Below are 23,816 nucleotides of genomic sequence, written 5' to 3'. Positions count from 1 at the left end.
TTGTTCTTTTACAAAGGAGAAAAGCATTTTTTAACTTCCTGTTTGGCTTATGCGAATTACTTTGGGAAGACGCATTTGGTTATTCAAAAGACCTTTACTTTAAAGGAAGAAGAGTGGTTTGCATCGGTGAAACTCTTCAAGCTGATTGATTTATTTCTCCAGAGACTTTCAGCTAGTCGTGACAAAGTGAGACATTTTCTCGCCACAAAATTAGCAAAGAATATCACAGATTGTGATTTTGAAAGACTTGAATTAGAGATGGTACTCATAGCGTATGGTTCGGCTGATGAATAGCCTGTGTGAGTGAAAGGCTTTCTAACCTCTGGCGTGAATGAAAGTTCCGTAAGTTAGAGAGTCTTGATGTAAGTTCAACCCCTGGCATTGGGCGTAAAAACCTTGTAAGTTGGACATACATCACGATGGGTGCCATTATCGAATTTCAAGGATTTACGGGCAGCAATGGAAATTTTATTGTCAAAGAATTGGCAATTATCGCTGTCCAGAATAAATGCTGTAATACGTGGTTATATAAATCACCACAGAGATTGCTCTTTACAAAAGTCTTCTTGGCTGAGAAACAACTATCACGGCTTGTGCGAATACTCTGGAGATGTGGATTATTCCGAACTGGAGAGTATAATTCACAATTATACTAAAAATTTTAAATATCTATTCAGAAAGGGTGCTCAAAAAGCTACATTTTTAACAAGTCTTCTTCCCAAGGGAATTTTTGTGGCTAATCTAGAACTTTATGGGTGTCCCTCATTCACGAAATTGACCACGAATGAGGGTTGTTTAATTGAAATTCATATGGATGGTAATCTACAATGTGCCAGAAAAAATTGTTTTAAGCTGGCTGATTGGTGTATAAGAAATCAAATTTGTTGAAATAAAAAATGTTAACCTATACCCTGTGTTATTATTAAATAAAACAACATGAAATCTTTTAAGACATTTTTTTATTGTCAATAAATATACATATCCTCTTCAATTTTGAGTATAAACTTTATCACTCTCAGACGGGTACCTTTAGTAGCCTCTGTGGTACCGTAATCCACTTTAGATTTTCTATGGTCTGTATAACACACAGGTTTTGGACCGTCAATACAATCACTTTGAGTCCTCGTTCCACCTCCTTTTGCGTAGACTCGGGGCTGGTAGCACTCGTACACATCCAACCAGATGATTGGGTGCTCCTTGTCCGCGAGGCGTCGCTTTTCCGGATCGGTTATGTCATCCTGGTTCGTTATGCTAAATCTCTCCACTACACCATTCTCATTCTCGAAGCCGGAGAAAGTCATTTTCTGTCCGACCACTTCAAATGTCTTTTCCTGGTGTCGGAATACGCAGTAGTAAACTGCGTTAAAATGTACCGAGAGCACAAAATCTGTGCCTCGATGAGGGATGCATATGATGTAAGTATCCGGATCTGGCTGCTTCTCCACCCGGAGATTGATGTACTTCACGGAGGCTTCGGGATCTCTTTGCAGTATGACGGATCTGGAGGCCATGTTAACGTTGACTGAGGTAATAATCACTCGGGAGTCATTTATATGCGGGAGTGGGAGGAGTCACGTTGCAACCGCACGTGTTAAGACCTTGGTAACTGCCAATGGGAACATATCCAACTCGAGTGGGAAAAGCTATGGGTGCGGCACGTGTCTGGAATTCACTAGGAGTGAAAGGGAACGTTTAATTTGACCGTGTCCCAGACTCCCCAAATCCCCACTACTTTGAATATTTAAAAAAAGCTCTTTAGGTCCCTACATTCGTCCATCATTGGAAAGAAGAAAATGGACATAATGTTACGCGTCGTCCATCCTTCTTCTCCCGTAAAAAATATCTATACTTCATACGAATCGGAACTGTTCCTCTTAATAATATAACCATTCCCGCATCTATCGGTTGAAGATCTCTCAAGCTGAAATAATAAATAAATAAATAAATAAATAAACTTTATTGGCTCTAGGAATCCTTTCCTTTGGAGCCTAAATAAATACATAATTATAAACACTCAGACTGAGAAGGTTAACATAAAAAAAAGAAGAAATCATCAAACACTAAACCAACCAACTCAAACAACCACCTTTATACAGATTTCCAATAACATGAAACAAAATCAAAAACCATACAAAAAACATACAAACCAAAAATTGCAAGTTGCAGACGCTTATATAAATTCAGTTATCATAAAAATAAAAAGAAAACAAAGACTTTTTGAAATTATTGAATCCTGAGATATTTTTTAATTCTTGGGGAATCGAATTCCATACATGGCATGAATTAATATAAAATGAATTTTGGTACATGGTTGTTTTATGAATAGGTACAATTAATTTATTTTTATTTCTTGTTAATCTTCTTTTTTTCATTAAGTTATCTATGTAAGGCTGGAAAATGTAACAAGGAGTTTCAGTTTTTAAAAGTTTATACATAAATACTCGAAGAGTGTGAAATACCTTCGAAAGATTACATTAGAATGCGTTTTTCCCCTCGAAAGTAAATACGCGAATTCAGCAAGAGCATTTGGATTAGGCTCACGAAATTCTGAATCGACATCTATTCGCATGAACTCCTCAAATAGATGCGGAAAATATTCTTTCAACAATTCACTGATTCGTATCAATTCGAATTCATTTTCCGTCCCGCTAAAACTTCGGATAGTCCTAAGGCACAGTCTGGAGTTTACGCATGGCGTCCGTGGATGGGATTCAATGACTGAAGCAGCGGTCCTCTGGATGCATTTATACAACCACCCTTCCTCATTTCTCATCCTTCTTTCGATCGTGTTACATCATCACCATTTAAGTAGGAAGTGAGACGGATGAGCAGGCATAGGAATGACAGGGGTTGACGTCAGCACTCAAAAGGTTGCACCGCATCCACTGAGCGAGAGAGTGAGCATTTCTCAAGGCACAATTACTATTACGTAACTTATGGCATGGATTAAGGCAGCAGAGCGATGGGAAAGAACAAATTTCTGGAGGGGGACAATGCAGTTCTTTTTCCAAACATATGAAAGTGCGTTTTGTTCATTCAGAGAAGAAATTGCATTCGGCTTCGCTGAACGCGTAAAGTGCCGTCGCTCATTCAACGACCGCTTCTAGGATTGGTAACATTTCTGCGTAAGAAATGAGCCCATGCTCGAATGACGTCGGCTCGCATGCAAGCGGATTGTGAAATGCAACTTTTTTCCCGCCGAATGCTTGCTTCGTATTCCGCTGGAAGGTCACCCATAGCATTCGCTCGGAATCGACGTCAAATCCTCCCACCTCTACCACTCCAGCCTTGGAGGATACAGCAGACAAAATTATCGTCATTTTTCCGAGTATCGCTGACGAGTGAAGTCGGTTTTGCTGTGCTAGTGATTTTATATCTCTTTTTCAACATCCTCATTATACCAAAAATGGCCCCATTGGATCATTCCAGAATACCTATCGAAATTCCGGACGGAAGATTTCCGAGCGATGAAAATCAGCCGGATGTGATGGAGGAGGAACTTATTGGAATGAATATTCCCCCACAGCCCATCGAGATACCTGCGGAAGATCTGCCCGAGATGGACTTGGGGATTACGGAAGAGTTCGGAATTGTCATGGCGGACCCGGAGCAGACGATTGACGAGGCCACTGCATTCTCGCAACTTACGTACACTGTGCTACTTTTGCTAGTGGTTTCGGACGAATTGCCACACATGCGGAGGAATTGATCGCGACTAGCGAGCAATTCGGTCTTCCCGCGGGAACATATTATGATCCCGTGGGAACTGGGCGCTCATGGTGGGTAATATGGACCGTAGCCGACGTGGCTAGTGCGATAGCATTGCACGTGGCCTCCCGTCAAGTGTTCAGCTTCGGTGAAGCTTTTATTTACAACGAGAGCGGGGAAATTGTTGACATTTCTTAACCTTTTTTCGCATATCATTAAATTCATTTTAGGGTTTTGGGACGTTTTTATATAAAAAATTACATATCTTTTCATATTATTAATTTTTATTTTCTTATTCCTAATTACAGCAAATTAAATTACAATTGAAAAAATATTCATTCCAATTGTTTCAAATCCAGCTTCAGTTTACTCCACTTGAACCTAATCCCTTCGATCCCCGCTCAGTTTCACTCATACTGTTCACTTTTTCCACCTTGGGATATAAAATCACTTCACAAATCAATTGTGCGACTCGATCACCGGAATTAATTTTAAATTCATCGCAACTGTTATTAAAAATTATAATTCCGAGGTAACGCGATAATCCCTATCAATCACGCCACCAGATATGTCTATTCCATATTTTAAAGCCAATCCAGATCTCGGGGCCACCCGTCCATAGCATCCGCATGGGAGTTCAATTTGCAGGTCCGTTTTTACTAACAGACGACTTCTCGGTAAAACGGTGTAGTCAAATGCACTTCTCAGGTCAAATCCAGCCGCATCCGTTGAACCCTTGTATAAGTCGTAAGCGTTTTCAGTTAATTTCTTGTATTTCAGTATGTTAGTGCTTAGCGTACTCATGACGAAAATATTTTGCGATAGGTACTGAAACAGCCGAGAATGACGCGCGCATATATTTTCCTTCTGCTAGAAACTCCGCGAATGTAAATTAGCCTCGGCAGCGTGGAGACTATATCGGCAACAGAGTTCGTGGCGTCCAGCCGTGGCGTCGGCGAGCGAGAACAATGGCTCAATTAGTTCCGCGCCGCTGGTCGCGCTCGAGTGAGCACGTTCCCAGCGAGGCATGTGTTCCGACTGGGGATAATGCTGAGTGCATTATGTGAGGTAGGTTAGTGGATACGGGTGCTTTTTTTGCCAACGCACTATTGTCACCGGCGCGAAATACCACAAGTCTTTTAATCTTTTATGGGGAAGGATTTTCTGTTTTGCGAGTGAAAAAAGGAGTCCCCACGAAATGTGTATAATAATGATAAATTCTAACGTTGAAAGTAGTTGTGAAATTCCTCCAGCGTAGAAGTGATGCAGATTGGGTTGTACTTTAAATTAATGATTTTTTAAATACTAATTTGAGAAAATTCCTTGGGCTTGAGCGTCCGAGGGCTTAGAAGAATTTTTTTTCGATTAAATGCTGAATGATTAGTAGTAATCACACCAATTGTAAATTCTCATATTGTAATCATAATCATCTTTGTTTAGATAATGCAGTCTTTCTATTATTAAAGTCGTGAAATACTTCTCTCTCATAAAATGCCTCATATTGATCGCAAATATTGTGCATCGCACTCGGGTCTGGATCTGTTTCAGCTTTCTGGAGTATTTTTTTAAATTCTTCGTCCGCCTTTTCTTTTATACTGAATATATACTCCTCCAACTCCTTCCAAAGTGTAATCGAACCCACCGGGTGCGCTAAAAGACTGTCCATGATTTTAAATGTGTAATGCAGAATGAATATTCGAGTTATATACTCTGCTTCATGTGGCCGTGCATCGCTTAAGGACTCGCTATTACCTAGACTGTGTTTGCATCATGCTAGGTTTTTCCGAAGTGACGCAGATGGTGCTGCAATGTGTTGACTTTCAATATTACTCAGAGGACACTTGTGAAACGTTGCTCATGCTTGGGGTGGGGGGTATTGCGAAGACTGTGTTTGCATCATGCCAGGTTTTTCCAAAGTGACGCAGATGGTGCTTCAATGTTTTGACTTTCAATCTTTCTCAGAGGACACTTGTGAAACGTTACTCATGCTTGGGGTGGGTGGTATTGCGAAGACTGTGTTTGCATCATGCCAGGTTTTTCCAAAGTGACGCAGATGGTGCTTCAATGTGTTGACTTTCAATCTTACTCAGAGGACACTTGTGAAACATTTCTCATGCCAAGTGATGTAGCAATATCACAGCTCTCTCCTCACGCTTCGAAGATTTTTTGCGTCACTCGTCTTGCTTCATGCTTCGTCATCCGCGGTGAAAGGTCATCTCACATTAGGTTAGTCATTCTTTCATGAAGAAAAATTACACATGTGCGTCACTTGAGACCAGCTGCAAAACTCTTGCTTCATCCTGTTTCATTAGCCTGCGATTACCATATCCGCCTCACTTTGTGGTTCTCCGCTGTTAAATCCCACGTGGTCTCCTCGAGGACACTTGCACAACTCTTGCATCATGCTGTGTATCATCGGTATTGGAAGGTGATCATCGCCTCACTTAATGAGGGTTAATTCAAGGGTGATGATGAAAGACAGGAAAATTCTACGATCATCAACTAATCCCTCCAGTTATTTCCCCTATCTGTTACGAAACTACTACCCCTGCTTGAGCATAAAAGTGCTCCATCTTCCTCCACATTCACCACTTCAATTTGGACGGCGGCAACGAGAGAGACAGACATTCACCAGTTCCATTTGGATATCGAGAGAGAGACAGAACCACAACAGCATCAAGAGTAAGTGAAACTTAGTTATTTTCCTCACGCGTAAGATATTTAACGCTATATTTTATCCATATATATGATGTCTTGTTTCCTCTTTCCAGATGGAGAATTTAAGACGCAAGCTTAGAAGACTGAACGCTGAGCAACCGATATATTTGAAGAAGGAAAATCTTGTTGCAGGGTTTAAATATAGAATATTATCTCTGTTAAAGGTTGAAACAAGATATGGGGAGGCGATATCCGCCCTCATTGAGGGCGGATCTCAGCGGGGGAGGATATTCCTCCCCAGAAGATATCGAAACATCTTTCAAAAAGAGGATATTGAGGCTGTGAACGCGGGGGGAGAACCAATTTTCCTCGTCTGGGACGGGGAAAAGCTGACGAAGAAGAATAAGGTATCGATCCCATAATTTTTTTAATATTACATTTTAATTTTATTGTTTTGTCTTAACAGTTTTAACTAATGTTTTCTCTTTCTGTCATTTCAGATTTCATCATTATATATTTATATCAATACACAACAATATGTATGAATTAAATATACTTAGTTGAAGGACCAATGTGTTTTCTTTGAGAGAGAATAATAGATTTAAAAAAACCTATTCTGGTTTCCTGCTGTTGATATCATGCCAGTGGAGACTCCGGTTTATATACAGGTGTGTGTTTCACATTTTATACCAGTGCATAAGAAGACTTGAATAGTGCAGAGAATTGGTTTTTCGTTAGATATGGAGAAACTGTGTGAAATTTGTTTCACGTATTTCCGTGATACTTTCTCGCGAAGCAAGTGAAGCACATAGAAGACATGTTTTAAGTGTTAGCGATAGTGCTAGAGAAGATTAACTATGTGAAATTTGCTATACGTATTTCCGAAACCAAGTCTCTCATGAGGGAACCGAAGTTCATCGAAGACATGTTTTACGACAAGTTGGAGCAGGGAATATAAAAGGAATGGTGGAAATTCAATCGGCCGCGAAAAATACATTAAAGACTTACTGGGTTAGTGGCTTAGATGAGGGAAGTGATTTAATTGCATTTCTGAACAATATCAAGCCGCTGGTCATAGAAAAAATTAAATCTGAAAGTTACTCTTCTCCGGTAAAAATCAATGTTTTGGTGAAGTGTACTTTTTCAAAAGATGAACTTTCCGATGAAAGATGGTTTAAAACAGAAAATGTTCGAATATTGGAGACTGACGATGTAGACGAAATTGTAGATCATCAGTTTGCAAGATTGCTAAAAGAAAAATCTGAACATCAGGCAAAGGGATCAGGGTGGACTTCACATGAAATTTCAGGTTTAGAATTGCGAATTAATAAATATCGTCCTTTGGGTGGATCCACTTTCATCGAGCTTCCAAAGAAAATTTATAATACCAAAACAGTAACTAATGTAAAGAATAATGATATATTCTGCTTTAAATGTGCGATCTATTCCAAATTTATTGCAGAATCAGCACCAAGATATTTATGCTCCAGAGTCGCAACATATTTAAAGGATAAAAATTTTGAAACAAAGTATGATTGGGATTGTATTAAATATCCGGTTAATTTGAAAGATATTAGTAAATTTGAAAGGCAAAATAATATTTCAATAAATGTTTTTGGCATCGATGAGAAAAATAACGTGTATCCTTTAAAAGTGGTGGATCAGGAACAATTCGATCATAGTGACGTACTCTATCTAGTTGAAGAAAATAAATCCCATTACTGTTGGATAAAGTCATTCAATAAACTGGTTCATTCACAAATTACGAAGAATAGGAATGCTTTATACGTTTGCAAACGCTGCTTCTGTCATTTTCCAACGCAGGGAAGGCTTGATCTTCATCGTTTAGATTGCATGATAAATGCCCCTTCTAAAATAATTATGCCGAGAGATGATGAAAAATTGTTGAAATTTAAAAATACCGGTCGTGCAATGCGTGTTCCAGCAATAGTTGTAGCCGATTTTGAGTCAATACTTCCTAAGGTTCAACATTGCTGTCCAAGTGACGAGCATTCTTATACGTGTGCAATAGAAAAACATGAAATAATGTCTTTTTGCTTTTTACTAATTTGTACGAATAATTTAAACTTTGAACCGATTTCTTATCGGGGGAAAGAAGCTGCGAAAGTGTTCATGAATTGGAGCAGAGAGGTAGCCGATCTTGTACAAAATATGTATCGAAATGCAGCTCCAATGAACGCGTTAACGCCAGAGGAAAGAGAGGTATTTGAATCCGCTACGCATTGCCATCTTTGTGGAGAAGAATTGGGTGCTGATCGCGTTCAAGATCATTGTCACTTGACTGGAAAGTTTAGAGCTGCTTTACATTCACAATGTAATTTAAAGTTTAAAATGCCTAATTTTCTCCCAGTGTTTTTTCATAATCTAAGCGGATACGATGCTCATTTTATTGTACCGAATTTAGCTTACGATAAAAAACATATTCATTGCATTCCGAATTCCGAGGAAAAGTATATATCTTTTAGCAAAAGTATTGGTAACAATTTCAGTTTTCGATTTGTGGATACCTTTCGATTTATGGCTTCGGCACTATCAAAATTAGCTGACAATCTCCCCCGAGAAAAATTTATTCATACAAAACGTGTTTATGGAGATAGGTTGGACCTTGTTACGAGGAAAGGAATTTTTCCATACGAATATGTTGATAGTTGGGAAAAATTAGAGGAAAAATGTTTACCTCCGAAGGAGAAATTTTACAGTCACATTAGTGGAGAAACAGTAAGCGATGACGATTATGAGTTTGCTCAGAAAATTTGGATTGAATTCAATTGCAAGTCTCTCGGTGAACACTCCGACCTATACCTGAAAACAGATGTTATGATTTTATCCGATGTTTTCGAAAATTTTAGGGATGTTTGCATGGAAACGTATAAACTTGACCCAGCATGGTATTATACGTCTCCGGGCTTAGCGTTTGATGCCATGTTAAAGCATACGACTCTTGAGTGACTCTTGAGTTGATGACTGATTACGATATGCTTCTGATGACAGAAAATGGAATACGAGGTGTTAGTCAATGTTGTAAGACGTACAGTAAGGCAAATAATAAATATATGAAGCAATATGATGCTTCAATTCCTAATAGATACCTTTTGTATTTGGACGCAAACAATCTGTATGGGTGGGCAATGTCTCAACCTCTTCCTCGTGGTGGTTTTCGATGGCTTACCGAAGAGGAAATTCGAGAGTTTAATTTAAACGTTTCAGGCGATTATCCTAAAGGATATCTTCTCGAGGTTGATATAGATTATCCCGATAGTGCACATGAAACTCACTCGGATCTTCCATTTTGTTCAGAAAATAAAGTACCTCCTACTGGTAAATTCAGAAAATTATTATTCCATTATTGTAAGCATTTACGAGTTTCGGTAACACATTCAGATAGGAACGAGAATTAGATTTTGTGAAGTAGCCATACATATGACTTTTTAGCGTTCGGTTGATTCTTTCCACTATGGCAGCCTTTACATCAGGATTGTTGGTAGTGTAGAATGTAATTCCCAGATAAGTAAGGAAGTTTTTAAATTTTTCGTTATTGAATTCTTTACCCTTATCGCTCTGAACTTTCAAAGGCTTTCGGCCATCTTTTAAGATATTTCTAAAAGCTCGAATAACATCATCGGCCGACTTACTTTTGATGGGCTCTACCCAGGAATACTTCGAAAATACATCCACCACAGTGAGGAGATATTTATATCCTGAGTTATGTTTTTTTTTAAACTTTGAACATCATTCAGATCGCATTGCCAGGTATCATCAATATAAGACACTGTATCTATTCCTTGGAAATTTCTTTCGCACAGGCCTGTGTAATGTATATGAATCCTGAGCCTCCAACCACTTTTTCACATAGCTTCGCGGGATTTTTTCCTATACCCTCCCTTGAATAACTGGCGGGATTTCCAGGATCGGAATAGGTTGAACTCAAGAGATTATTAATATCAGTTTTACTCAAATTCCCATCATCATTTTTGTTAACTTTTTTTCCTCGAACGACTTTTGCTTTGTGGAGTTAAACTTCAGAAGGAAAGAATATTTTTCTCGGTTTTCTTGCTCGTTTTCTTCGAGGTGATAGGAACAGATCTTTTATCTCTTTCGGGAGATGACCCATCTGACTTCACCTCCGCGGAGCTTATCTTTCTCTCTAGATTTTCCAACAAGTCTCCATATTTCCCGCTCTTTCCAACGTTTTTTCCCATTGTTTACCAATTTTGCATTAGCTCGCAAAATTTTTCTACCGCTCTTGGAGGTAATTTTTTCCTTTTTAAACTCCTACTTCTTGTTTTCAATGGTTTTTCATCATTGTCATTAGCAGCTGAATCTTCTAAGAAAGAATATGAAATGGGTCCACCTCGTTCACTCACTGCGTTTAAATAAGAATGACGATAATGATGCCACTTTTCAGTGTCATCCATGTCACTTGTTAAAATCTTACGCATAGGATCATCAATATTTGTGATGTTACCTGTTAATCGCTCTTTCTTTAACGAGGACGGATCAACGAGAATCATCTTTTTCAGGCTCATTATACTAAACCGACTAATATACTTATTAGACCACCTAGCACGGAACTTACTAGTAAGGATAAGAAACCGAACGAAGAAGGGCAGCATTATGAGGTGGAGAGACAGATTTCCTGCACTACCAAATACGGAAGCACTATTATTTGTGAAATCCTTTTTGAAGGAAATAAAAGAAAATTGTTCCTCCCCAAGCACTTCGTGTTAATACACGAAGAAATCGAGGCGTTCAACGCAAACGCTTGGGGAATTGCAATGAAATTGTACAGAAAAGACAATTCAATTGTCATTTTGTGAAACACAATTCATCTTTGTAATTTAAAATTGACTCATCCTAAAATTGTAGTAACAGAAAAAAAATAAAGAGGAACTAATTTCGTTTCACTTTTGAAAAATATTTCTTTAAATCTTGTTTTATTTACAAAAAGTCTGAAATAAATCCAAGTTTCTTCTTCATAAAGCCTAATTCTCATATCAAAACTTTCATTTCAAATGCAAATGCCAACCAGACACAAATGGAAGAGATGGTGTTGTGTCCGGTATGCTACGTGTATTACCACCCAAGGCACATTATTATCGATTATTTTGTCTCCTTCAGATGGACGCAATCAAGGCCAAGCTTCTTCTCCAACAAGAGGAGGTGAAATACCTAAAGAAGGAGGAGCTCAAGGAGGGACAAACTTACGAGGTGGAGAAGCTATTGCCGTGTACAACTAAATACGGGAGCACTATATTATGTGAAATCAATTTTGATGGATGTAAAGGAAAAGTATTCCTCCCCAAGCACTTCGTGTTGACGTCCGAAGAAATCGAGGCGTTCAACGCCAACGCTTGGGGAATAGGAATGAAATTGGCCAGAAAAGACAACTCGATTGTCATTTTGTGAAAACAATTCATTTTTGTAATTTAAATTGGCTTTTCCTAAAAAATTGTAGTAACAGAATATAAAGAGAAACTAATTTTGCTTCACTTTTGAAAAAAAATATTTCTTTAAATCTTGTTTTATTTATAAGTCTAAAATAAATTCAGGTTTCTTCTGCATAAAGCCTAATTCTCATATCAAAAAATTTCATTTCAAATGCAAATGCCAACCAGACACAAATGGAAGAGATGGTGTTGTGTCCGGTATGCTACGTGTATTACCACCCAAGGCACATAGCCGGTCATGAGATGTCTGAAGTCCATCGTCGTCACGCAATCAGACATGTTGGAGGAGGTGCTTCTTCTTCTCCAATGGTGGAGATTGAATCAGCGGTAAAAGGACGACTTGAAACCTATTGGATGAGTGGCAAAAGAGGGCATACAGACCTTGTGATGTTTTTGAACAGCAATAAGAATTTGCTTTTGGAGAAAGTTAAAAGTCGCCTAAAAGAAACGGCATTGAAAATTAACATACTGGTGAAAGCTATATTTCATAATGAGTGCTGCATGTGCAAACCGATCGCTCAAGTAGCTGCATGTGGAGCCCGAACGGAGAGCAGCATATCCCAAGCACCATCCTACTGGGGTTTAACCCAAGACATTGCTCGGGGCCATGCGTTCATGGATGAGCTGATGACGATGTTTGAGGAGGATGCTGCGCTTGACTTATCGTCGGGAGATTCAATTTCACCCCCACCTCCGCTCATCCCAATTTCGGAGATGAACCGGCCTGAAGTACCTCAGGCAGCAACAACACCACCACGACCTCAGCCCGCATCTCGTCCGCATGCATCACCATTACCAACTGCATCACCATCCCGACCAGCAGCGCAGCCCTCCTCATCGCCACCGCGTGCGTCACCATATAGTCTACCGCCGGAAACGCAGCCTCTGACACCACCACCTGCATCATCACCAGCTTTAGAATCACCGATGTCGTCACCGCATGAACAACGCTGTTCGCCATCGCCGGAGCCAAGATCACCATCCATCGCTGTCCTCGATTCGCAATGGTCGACGGAGGAGGAGACTCAGTGGCCACCGACATCATCCGCAGCCCCACAAGTGCGACAATCGTCAAGTGTTTGGAGCCGATTCGAGTCCGCTACACCGTCACCTCCTCCATCTGGTGGTGTAAGGACTCAATCGGTTATTACTTGCCCCATCAAAACACCCGCGTGTGATGATGATGTGGTGTGTGTGAGAAAGAAGGTGCGTAAAGCAAAAAAGATTTAAAAAGTGATCATTTGTCTGTTTTTTCTGTATATATTTTGCTTGGTGTTGTGTTTTTGTGGACTCTTTAGTAAACTTAATTCTTTCAGCTATTTCAATATCATTTTTATTTTTCTATTTTTGAGTGAATAATGTTGGTATTTTTTGCTTACACATGAAGAAGTTTTAATTTTTCATGGGATTTCTGTTCAATGTCATTTCATTTCTCATGTTTTATTTTTATGCATTTTTTAGTTAAGTTTTATGCGGATATATTTTTGTTTTGATGCTTTAGACATGTTTTGGGACTTCAATTCAATTCAATTCAATTAAATTTTTTACTTTGTTTTATATTCTTGCTGTGTCATATTTGAAAAATGGGCAATACATATACCGAATTAAATTGTTTTTCAAACTTTTATTTCCCCATATTCCTACTTATTTTCCTCTCTTTCCTCACTTATTTAAGAAATTCAACGTATTTGTGAACAAGATGCCCCTCTGAGATTGAAAATGCTTTCGATTAAGTCTCATGTGCATTACATTTATGAAGTTCACTCAGTAGAAGATTCATTACTGAGAAACCTTTGTCGATCCCTCCCTATCCCATCCCGTTTTATTGATGAGCAGTTTTCCCACAATTTCATTAAACTGTTTACTTGAGAAGGTTCACCACAGATATCTGTTCAATTCTGTTGTCTACCAATTAAAGTCTCGTACTACGTCCACCTGTGGGAAACCTATTTCATATATACTTTTTCCATGAATAATTATTCCCAGACCGGAGAAGACAGATACCCCCATAACGAATTCCTCTAGTTACTCATACTCTAAGACGTCACGAGTCTTGCATGAAAAAATAAGTGTTCCAAATGTGCCATCATGGCCAACGCAGCAAGAACTTTTAGGGGGAAATAAAATTTTTAAGGATGTGAGAGATTTTGCAACAGACTTGTGAAATGTACTGATGTTATTAATTTAAAAAATTATTATTGTTACGCATGCCTTTCATTGATCACTTAACTTGTCCACACTCATCTTTTTTTCGATTTTCGTTGTTCATTTGTTTTAGTAGATGGCAGCACCGTCGGTAAATTCAAGATCGCGGAGAAATCCGAAATGGCGACTGTCCCAGTATCCTCATTTTTACACCACTACCATTATTAACAGATATTACCTATATTTGCCCCATTGACGTGGATGCAGACGGAGAACCCTTCCTATCACTGGAGGCAGAGGAGGCAACAACATCTGTGGAGAAATCTGGAACATCGGAGGAGTTGAAATCATCTATGGAGAAATCTGGAACATCGGAGGAGTTGAAATCATCTATGGAGAAATCTGGGACGTCGGAGGAGGCAACAGCATCAATGGACGAATCCTGGACGATAGATGAGTCAAATGAGATGGTTGGCTCGGCGGTGATTTGCACGGCGGTAGGTGAGCTGGAGGAGGCAGTTGGCACGGTGGTGGCTGGCACAGAGGTGGATTGGATGGAGGCAGCGTGTAAGGTGTCCATTGTTTCGGCGGTCGACAAAGTCTTGGAATTGCAGAGATGTTCAGTGGTGTGACTTACTCTGCCAACAGACCAGGTATTTATACAAAGTGGCTGTGCAAAAAAAGTGAAGTTAATGGAGTGCGGGACTTACGAACTTAGTTGGAAGAGAGAGAGAGAGAGTTGGGACTCATGAACTTAGGATGAAGAGTTAGATGAATCGCAAAAAGTATCGTTCGCTTTCTAGCAATTTTACACTCTTTTCTGTCACTTAGTTATCTTTTATAACAATGCGAGCTGAAAGCAAAAGTGTAGGAATGATATGTATGCCATTGTCCCGAATCATTGGATAAATAATACGATGGAAAGTCAGAAGGTGATGATTCATCTAATGATTTGTAGCTTTGTTCATCAAAATTAAGAAAACAATCAGTTCTATTCATCTAACCAAATAGCGGAGTTCGAATGATATTCGAACACCAATTCTCCTCATTACGAATAAATTCCACTACCATATATATCGATAGAACCGTATGATGAGTGTAAACGTACACACTTTTCGGTTCATGCGGAATTATTTCTGAGACACAAGTTTTACAAAACCTAGGTCTTTCGAAATTATTCATGAAAAAGTAACTGATAATTACGACTTGTGCAGAACTACCAATTTCATTTTCTATAATTAATAGAAAATCTAACGGTCTTACTAAAAGGAGTTGATATGCGTATTGAGATAAATGATATTAAAAATCAAAATCAAAGTTGTCAACTTCCGATTTATAATAGTCGTACGAGGCACCCTATAGGATAGTGATAGATAGATATAGTGTTCGTTCTACATAAATATCACAAGCGCAACTATCAGTTCCAGTCAAATGTTGCGACTTGAACGTCCCTGAGTTACCCAGAAATTTGTACAAACCACATTCTTTCAATGCATCTTTGTTAAACCGTCTGCTTATTTGAGATGGAAAAAACAGTAAGTACATTGCTTTCCTACCCAACTAGAATATAATCAAGCAGTAGGTGTACGCATAATCTTAAGTTTCAAAATTCTAAGGTTTCGATAGAATTATCTCTAATTTTCCTGTTCTAACTTTCCCGATTTACGCGTAAATCATGTCTTCCATCCAACAAATATTAGCTAATTACACGTCTGGTGCATACAACACATTAGATGAATTAGATACAGCCATACGAACATACACGAACGCATAGTTTTCAATAACGGCATGAAACATGATATTGATACTTCTCCAATATCAAAGACCGATTACACGAGCTGAAAGGAAGACATTTTTGCAATAACTCAGGAATCTTTTATAGCATTGATGAGGCTTTGCCTCACGAGAATACAATCGAAACATTGACGTAATGTGACTGTGGAACTGGAAATGGGTGTCAATGAAATTCAATCAGTAATTAGATCCAGAGTGAAAACCTATTGGATTACACCAGAGGATATTAGTGATGTTATTTCTTTTTTGAATGCGATTAAGCTACAAACAAGTGAAAAGTTAACTGAATCATTTAATCAAAATACTCCATTAAATTTAACCTAGTTTTAATTTTTCAATTTAAAAAGAGAGAGCATTTGGAAACGTCATTTAAAACTCGAAATCGTATCGTGCTCGTGTTGGATGATATCGAGGAGTATCGATGAAGCCTTTTATAAATTAATGAGGGAAAAATCTGAAGTTCAGTCCAAGGGATCTGGTTGGACGTTAGATCATATTAAAGGAATAGAATTTCGCAAAAAAGGGTATGTTCCGTTGACAGGCTCAAGTTACATTCGTTTTTCAGCAAAGACTTTTAGTAAAAAGGATGTAATTAACGTTAAAAACATTGATCAGTTCTGCTTCAATCATGCCATTTGGGCAAAACATATCGCCAAAAAATCTCAACGCGTCAGCTTGTACAACTGTGCTGAGTTTTGTAATGCTTACGATTGGGATAGTATCTCACACCCTGCTCAACTAGAAGACAAACCAAAGTGTGACCCAGTCAATAAAATTTCAATAAACGGTTTTGGATAGGATGGTAAAAATAACGTGCACCCTTTCAAATTGTAAACAGAGAGCTCAACGATCATTGCGACTTACTTTACATAACAAACAAAGAAACTGTCCATTATTGTTGGATTAAAAATTTTAATAAATTGATAAAACCTCAAATTGCAAAACATTGCCATAGAACATTCATTTGCAAACTGTGCCTCACTCATTACCATGATGAGGCAAAACTTGAGGCTCACAAAGAGCTATGTAGGGGCACAGGCGAGACCACCATGAGTGTTATGCCTAGCAAAGAAAATTTACTCATTCTTAAGAGTTCCGTTTGTAATTTACGCGGATTTTGAACGCCTCCTTGAGAATATTTTTTATTGCGACCCAAATCCAGGAGCCTCTTTCACATCCAAGATACAAAAACATACTTCATTCAGCTTTTGTTAAATGGCGATTACACCTGATGGATGTGTGGATCCCAAATTATATGGATGACAGACGCGACACGAGTTTTCATCGAGTGCATGAAAAAGGAAGCGCAAGAAGTATTTTCACTGAACAAAAATACAATTCCAATTATACTCCTGAGTGCTGAAGAGGAAACAGAGTTTGTAAATGCTACTGTTTATCACATTTGTGAGAAAGAGTTGGGTAATGAGAGGGTAAGAGACCATGATCACTTGACGGGGAAATATCGTGGTCAAACACAATGATTGTAATATTAAATATAGAATGCGACAATTTCTTCCTATCTTCATCCATAATCTCTCACACTATGATGGGCACTATTGCTCGCGAATAAAATTACGACGAGATGCAAATTTTTGTTATACCAAATTCAGAAAAAAAAGTATATTTCTTTCGGCAAATCTATCGAAGAAAATTTTAGCATACGATTTCTCGATAGCTATCGCTTCATGGCTGCATCTCTGGCCTCATTGGTTGCGAATTTGACGGAGTCTAAATTTACGCAGAAAGTATTTGGTGAAAAAACATTCAGTCACACGAAAGGGAGTGTATCCCTATAAATACACCAATTCTTGGGGAAAACTCGATGAAAATCATTTATCTTCGAAGGAAAATTTTTTCAACAACCCTACACAGGAAATTATTTGAAACGAAGATTATAAACATGCAGGCAATTAGTGGAATGCTTCAACTGTGAAACTCTTGGCGAATACAGCGATGTGTATCTGAAAAGCAATGTAATACTTTTAGCGGATGTGTTTGAAAATTTTTGCAACGTGTGCTACAACGTTTACAAATTTGATACCACATGGTATTATACTGCTCGATTATTAACCTTTGATGCAATGTTGAAATACACCGGAATGGAAAAGGAATTGTTGAAAGGACTATGGTATGTAGTTGATGTTCGAAGACGGACTTCGAGGTGGAATTTCAGTGTTGAAAGAGATATTGTGAAGTCAACAACGAGTATATGGACCTTTAAAACTATCGACAATATGAATTACTTGTCATATTTGGACGCCAACAATTGTATGGTTGGGCCTTGTCTAGACCACTACCATAATTTTAAGTGACTCTCACCCCAGGAAACTGAAAATTGAAATATAGAAAACATTTCAGATGAAAGTGAAGTGGGATATATACTTGAAGTTGACCTCCATTACCTGTGCCATGTCTTGTGATTCTTTCTCATTCAGTTTTATAGCTTCGTTTTCATTTTCTCACTCTTTATCGTTTAACAATTGAAAAATATATAATGAATTCAATTGTTTTTTCAACTTTTATTTCTCCATATTCCTACTTATTTCCCTCTATTTCCACTGCTTATTTCAGAAATTGAACGCATTCGTAAGATTCCCACACTGTGCATGCAGGCTAGAGTGAAGTTTACCCCACTCAGTTTGAAAATGCTTTCGATCAAATCTCTTGAGCGGAACATTCATGAAGTCCACTTAGGAGAAGATTCATTACTGAGACACCTTTGCCGATCCCTCCCTATGCCATCCCGATTTGTTGATGAGCAGATTTCCCGAAAAATTAATGAAACTGATTACTCAAGAAAGATAACCACAAATATCTGTTGAATAATGTTGCCTACAAATTAGTCTCTTACTACCTATTACATATGTACTTTATCCATTAATAATTATTCCCAGACTGGAAAGGATAGATACCCTCATTACGAATGCCTCTAAAGACCAAATGTTATCGATGGGACTACGGGTTCTTAACATAAGAGGTGTTGGCATTATTTTGAAAACGCCGTTGTGATCCTCTTTCGTAACTTCCGAGGTAATGACAGTCACTTGATTTTACGAGAAATAATTCAAGAGTTCGGCAGCAGGGTGCAATGCAACGCGAAATCATTCGAAAAAATCTATTCGATGGCTGTATTGACTGATGAAGTGCATTTTAGAATGATGAATAGTTATAACTTCCTACCTTCCTCCCTGGATGCTCTCTCGCAGACGATACAATCCCCTAAATTTCTTCCGCGTGGCAATTAAAGCGAGGCTCCATTCCTATGTGAATGGTTTGATGCGATTGATAAACTACGTCACACGCTCCCGGACAACGACAGAGCTTGGTATAGCAAGGTAACGAGGGTTCGGCAAAATAAGAGCTTCACGCTCGGCGTATATGATAAAGAGTGCATGCTGACCGTCTAGCATTACAACAACATTAAACTTCCCTTAGAATTCGCGTTGACGGAAGTATTCGAATCCTTCATAGACGCATCTTTCGCCACATAGGAATGTTACCCGGTGTATTTCCAGGGCATACCGTCGTTCACGTTGTACTGCAGCCTCAATGCGAACCCCTCGGCTTTTAAGGTTAAAATGGATCCTGATTTGTACGTCTTGGTGGAGGAAAATATAAAAGTAGGCGTCGCGCGATGCATTAAACGACATGCCAATGTTGAAGGCAAATAGAAATAGAAGTAGTAGTAGTAGTAGTAGAAGTAGTAGTAGTAGTAGTAGAAATCTTGTTTAGAGGGTGCGTCGACATCTGAGGTCATTTTGAACCACACAATATCTTATGCTAAAAAGTACGTTAAGTTATGCTAAACTTTGTGTAGGAGGCCAGTTGCTTTCAAAAAATTAATTACCTGGCTAGGGTCGTCGTCGTGGATACCTCAGTCTCGTCCCGTAGGCAAATCGGATGAACAGAAATTGTTCGTGGATATCAACAGGTTATATATACTCAAGTGTGATGAGTGAAAAGTTGTGCGTTGAGCCATAAACATATTACATGAGCTTCCTGCTGATTGGCAGCGATGGGTAGAGGACGGCGAACGATGCTTTTTGGCTTTAGTAAACCTCAGTTATCCCTCCCACCTTCATGACGATCATAACCAGTATCCCCTGGCTCCGCTTAAGCACAACGAGACTGCGCACTACCTTCCTGGATAGAACAGAGTACATGGTTCATAATAGCACATAGGAATATTATGTAGACCAAGGCTTAGTAATAAACAAAGTCCACAAGGTATTCATCTTCACACAGGAAAACGTGTTTAAAGACAATGTGACGAGAAACATTAATTTAAGTAAGAATTCGAGAATTAAATGCTATTGAAACTTACTAAAATTATTAAATACCAACTTATACGGAAAAACGTGTGAGGATCCTTTTAAATATAAAAATTTAGTGCATTACAACAAAAGAGAAATCCAGAGACGGGGAGGACAAACTCTCTCCTGCAGGGTTGTCTAAATTATATCATGGTGGAAGATAAGTGCTTCTGTGAATTTCAAAATACCGATGTATTGTTAAACAAATCGGTGCAACTAGGATTTGCGATATTAGAACTAGAAAAATTGAGAATTTATAAATTTCTGTACCGTGTGCAGGTGGTTTTCTGAAATGTTGTTTCATGTCTATACTCTGATATTAATAATAGCAACAAGCATCCTTTGCTACAAATGCTGCACGATCCAATTCTGGGCCCACTCCTCGATTACGAAAAAGTCCGAGATGGTAGTAGTTGGTTTTTGAGGTTACTGGAGCACCTAGCTTAGTAGCACCATTTTTAATTCCTCCGCTTAGTAGCACCATTTTCAATTCCTCCGCAATCTTTAATTATGCTCCGCCATCATTCATTACTACATCACTTCCGGTCACGTGACTCGAAAATCGACTGTCACTTGTTTTTTCGATATTCATTTGTTTCCCTTTCGTCTTTCTTATCGCTTTTCACCTATTTTCGCTTATCATTTGCAATCACTGTGGTTATTTACTAATCCGCTTCTCATTTGTTTTTTCCTTCGTCGTTTGTTTTCCCAATATCATAGGATTTCCGATCGTAATTTTCTTTCCCCAGGCTGTTTCCCCTCCATCCCCGCCAACCCTCCCCCTCAGCTTAACCGATAGAGGTCCTCGGTTCGATAGGAAAGAGTTCGACAAATGAAAGAGGTATGGTGATATTTTTTCTTTCACATATGCATTATTACAAAATTATCACTACATCAATTAACAGCAATCATTGCCGAGAACTTAAGTTTCTTTTACAATTTCTTGATGTCACAACATGGATTATGTTTGTATGCAACAGTACATTTAGACATTTAAAACCGATATTTTCCTGGATCCATCTTCGAGGTGTACACCAATTCTCACTTCTCCAATTGATAAATACCAAGATTGCACTCAATCTCGATTTGTTTTGGAAGTTTTTCAGCCTGGGCACATTGAGAAACCTTTCAAGTTCTATGACAGGGCGATTAATTAGCGTGGATATAACAATAGATTGTTCTAAACCTTTCGCAAAAATGTAATAATCTGGCATTATTTCATTCTTGAAAATTTCTTTTAACAGACAATACTGTACGTTTCCCATTTTATAGTCTATTCTGTGGTGATGACCAACAAGCCATCGATTTTCCCGATTTTTATCCAGTATCGGAGGAATTTGAAAACCCCACGACTTTCCTTGACCGGAATCTATTTCCTTAATTAATAATTACCGTATCACAAACAATTTTTCTTTTACTTGAACACTCCTGGAAGTCGATAATAACTTTGCCCATCCTTCCGCATACATCGGGCAGGTTCTCAAGGGAATTGGTCCAGGGGATGGGGATACAATTAATACGTATACCGTGGGCCCTGGAAGATGGCCCCTCTGACAAGGGGAAATTGTGTTTCATGGAAGTGATTTTATGTCTTTTTTTGACTCTTTAACCCATCCCCCTCCCCCAATTTATTAAAATGGCTCCACTTGACCATTCTAGAATTATTTTAGAAAATACTAATAATAGATTCCCGAGTGAAAAAACGGTACAAGAGTCGAAAGACGAATTAGAAGTTTTTTTAAAATAATATCGAATTTGAAATGTCGCCAATTGAAGTGGTAGAACAATTTTAGAAGAAGTCACCGCCGTATTGGATATGCCGCCGTTTCGAATCCAGATACATGATGGAACTTCCACATATAATTGTACGTATGCACTGTTACTATTATTATCTGTTGCTGATAACCTACCCCCCTTGGGCGTGGAACAATTGTTTGCTATCGCTGATCAATATGGTTTACCCCCGGGCTCATATTTGATCCCACGGGAACGGGACGTTCGTGGGGAGTGATTTTGTTAGAATTAGACTCTCTTCCCTTCGCAAACGCCTCTCTCGCAGAAATTCTGTGTGCCATCATAGACGTGTACCATCTAGTCGTAGCAAAGGCCATGCTCTGTTTGTTCTGTGCATCCCGTTTGGGGTGGAACAATAGGGAAAGGAGGCATCTACTCTCCCTTCAGCAATAGAGGCTGCTCAATTTAGAGATTGCGGGGAGTGGTGTGGTGACCACGAATTTGGACGCAATATTTTCGTCTACATTCGGACACGGAAGTATTTACACCCACTCTAACGCGTGAGGGAGGCGGAGGGGAACGATGACTTGAGGCAAGGAAAGCGAAAGCGGAATATGGCAACAGAAATACTTAGAGAATGCGGGGGAAGAGACACCGAAAAAAATGGAGCTGACGTGTGACTTTATGTCCATTTTGCTTTTATCCCATGATGGACGAATGTAGAGATATAAAGAGCTTTTTCTCAAAATATTCACAAGATACATTTTTTAGTGTTGAGAAAAGTATTCTAACCAGAGACGCCGTAAAAATTATTTCCAGAGTTGCAGTTGGTGCGATAAATGTTTTGTGAAATCTTTATTTTCAGATGTACATCCGGCAGATTACTGTGACCAGTCATGTGGTACGGATAGTGTCAATGAAGTAATTAGCATTTTTGACGTTAAAGTACTCAAATCAAGGGTTAAAAGATTCCAGTATGAAACTTATTTTGATTGTTCCACCCCATTCAAAAGATTAAAAGTATTCCCAGAAATCTCAAGCGATAGTGATGAAAGTGATTAAACGAGGAATATATAAAAGTATTCCCAGACATGGGGAGTGGTTTGGTCCGTAACAGACATCGCAAGTGCAATCGCACTGTACACGGGAGGTCCTCAGGTATTTGGTTTCGGCGTTGCTTTTATTTTCAACGAGAACGGGGAAAATGTAGAAATATTGTAATTTTCTATCTCCCAATATTGCATATTGGCAAATATTGTGCATCGCACTTGGGTCTGGATCTGTTTCAGCTTTCTGGAGTATTTTTTTAAATTCTTCGTCCGCCTTTTCTTTTATACTGAATATATATTCCTCCAACTCCTTCCAAAGTGTAATCGAACCCACCGGGTAGGCTAAAAGACTGTCCATGATTTTAAATGTGTAATGCAGAATGATTATTCGAGTTATATACTCTGCTTCATGTGGCCGTGCATCGCTTAAGGACTCGCTATTACCTAGACTGTGTTTGCATCATGCTAGGTTTTTCCGAAGTGACGCAGATGATGCTGCAATGTGTTGACTTTCAATATTACTCAGAGGACACTTGTGAAACGTTGCTCATGCTTGGGGTGGGGGGTATTGCGAAGACTGTGTTTGCATCATGCTAGGTTTTTCCAAAGTGACGCAGATGGTGCTTCAATGTATTGACTTTCAATCTTACTCAGAGGACACTTGTGAAACGTTACTCATGCTTGGGGTGGGGGGTATTGCGAAGACTGTGTTTGCATCATGCCAGGTTTTTCCAAAGTGACGCAGATGGTGCTTCAATGTGTTGACTTTCAATCTTACTCAGAGGACACTTGTGAAACATTTCTCATGCCAAGTGATGTAGCAATATCACAGCTCTCTCCTCACGCTTCGAAGATTTTTTGCGTCACTCGTCTTGCTACATGCTTCGTCATCCGCGGTGAAAGGTCATCTCACATTAGGTTAGTCATTCTTTCATGAAGATAAAATT

At 38.9% G+C, this 23,816-nt stretch overlaps 1 protein-coding gene across 1 annotated transcript; it reads left to right on the top strand.

Annotated features, from left to right (window-relative positions):
* The first annotated feature begins 2,370 nt into the window (after positions 1–2,370).
* LOC124166487 lies at positions 2,371–14,611 on the top strand. The gene is made up of 5 exons (XM_046544017.1): positions 2,371–6,390; positions 6,480–9,105; positions 11,506–11,595; positions 12,003–13,044; positions 14,211–14,611. Exons 2-5 carry the CDS (start codon positions 7,330–7,332, stop codon positions 14,609–14,611), a joined length of 3,309 nt encoding a protein of 1,102 aa, XP_046399973.1. The 5' UTR covers positions 2,371–6,390; positions 6,480–7,329.
* The last annotated feature ends 9,205 nt before the right edge of the window (positions 14,612–23,816 follow it).

This window comes from Ischnura elegans, chromosome 10 (assembly GCF_921293095.1).
Source record: "Ischnura elegans chromosome 10, ioIscEleg1.1, whole genome shotgun sequence".
In the NCBI taxonomy this organism is placed as follows: Eukaryota; Metazoa; Arthropoda; class Insecta; order Odonata; family Coenagrionidae; genus Ischnura; species Ischnura elegans.
This window is presented reverse-complemented; position numbering and strand designations above follow the sequence as displayed.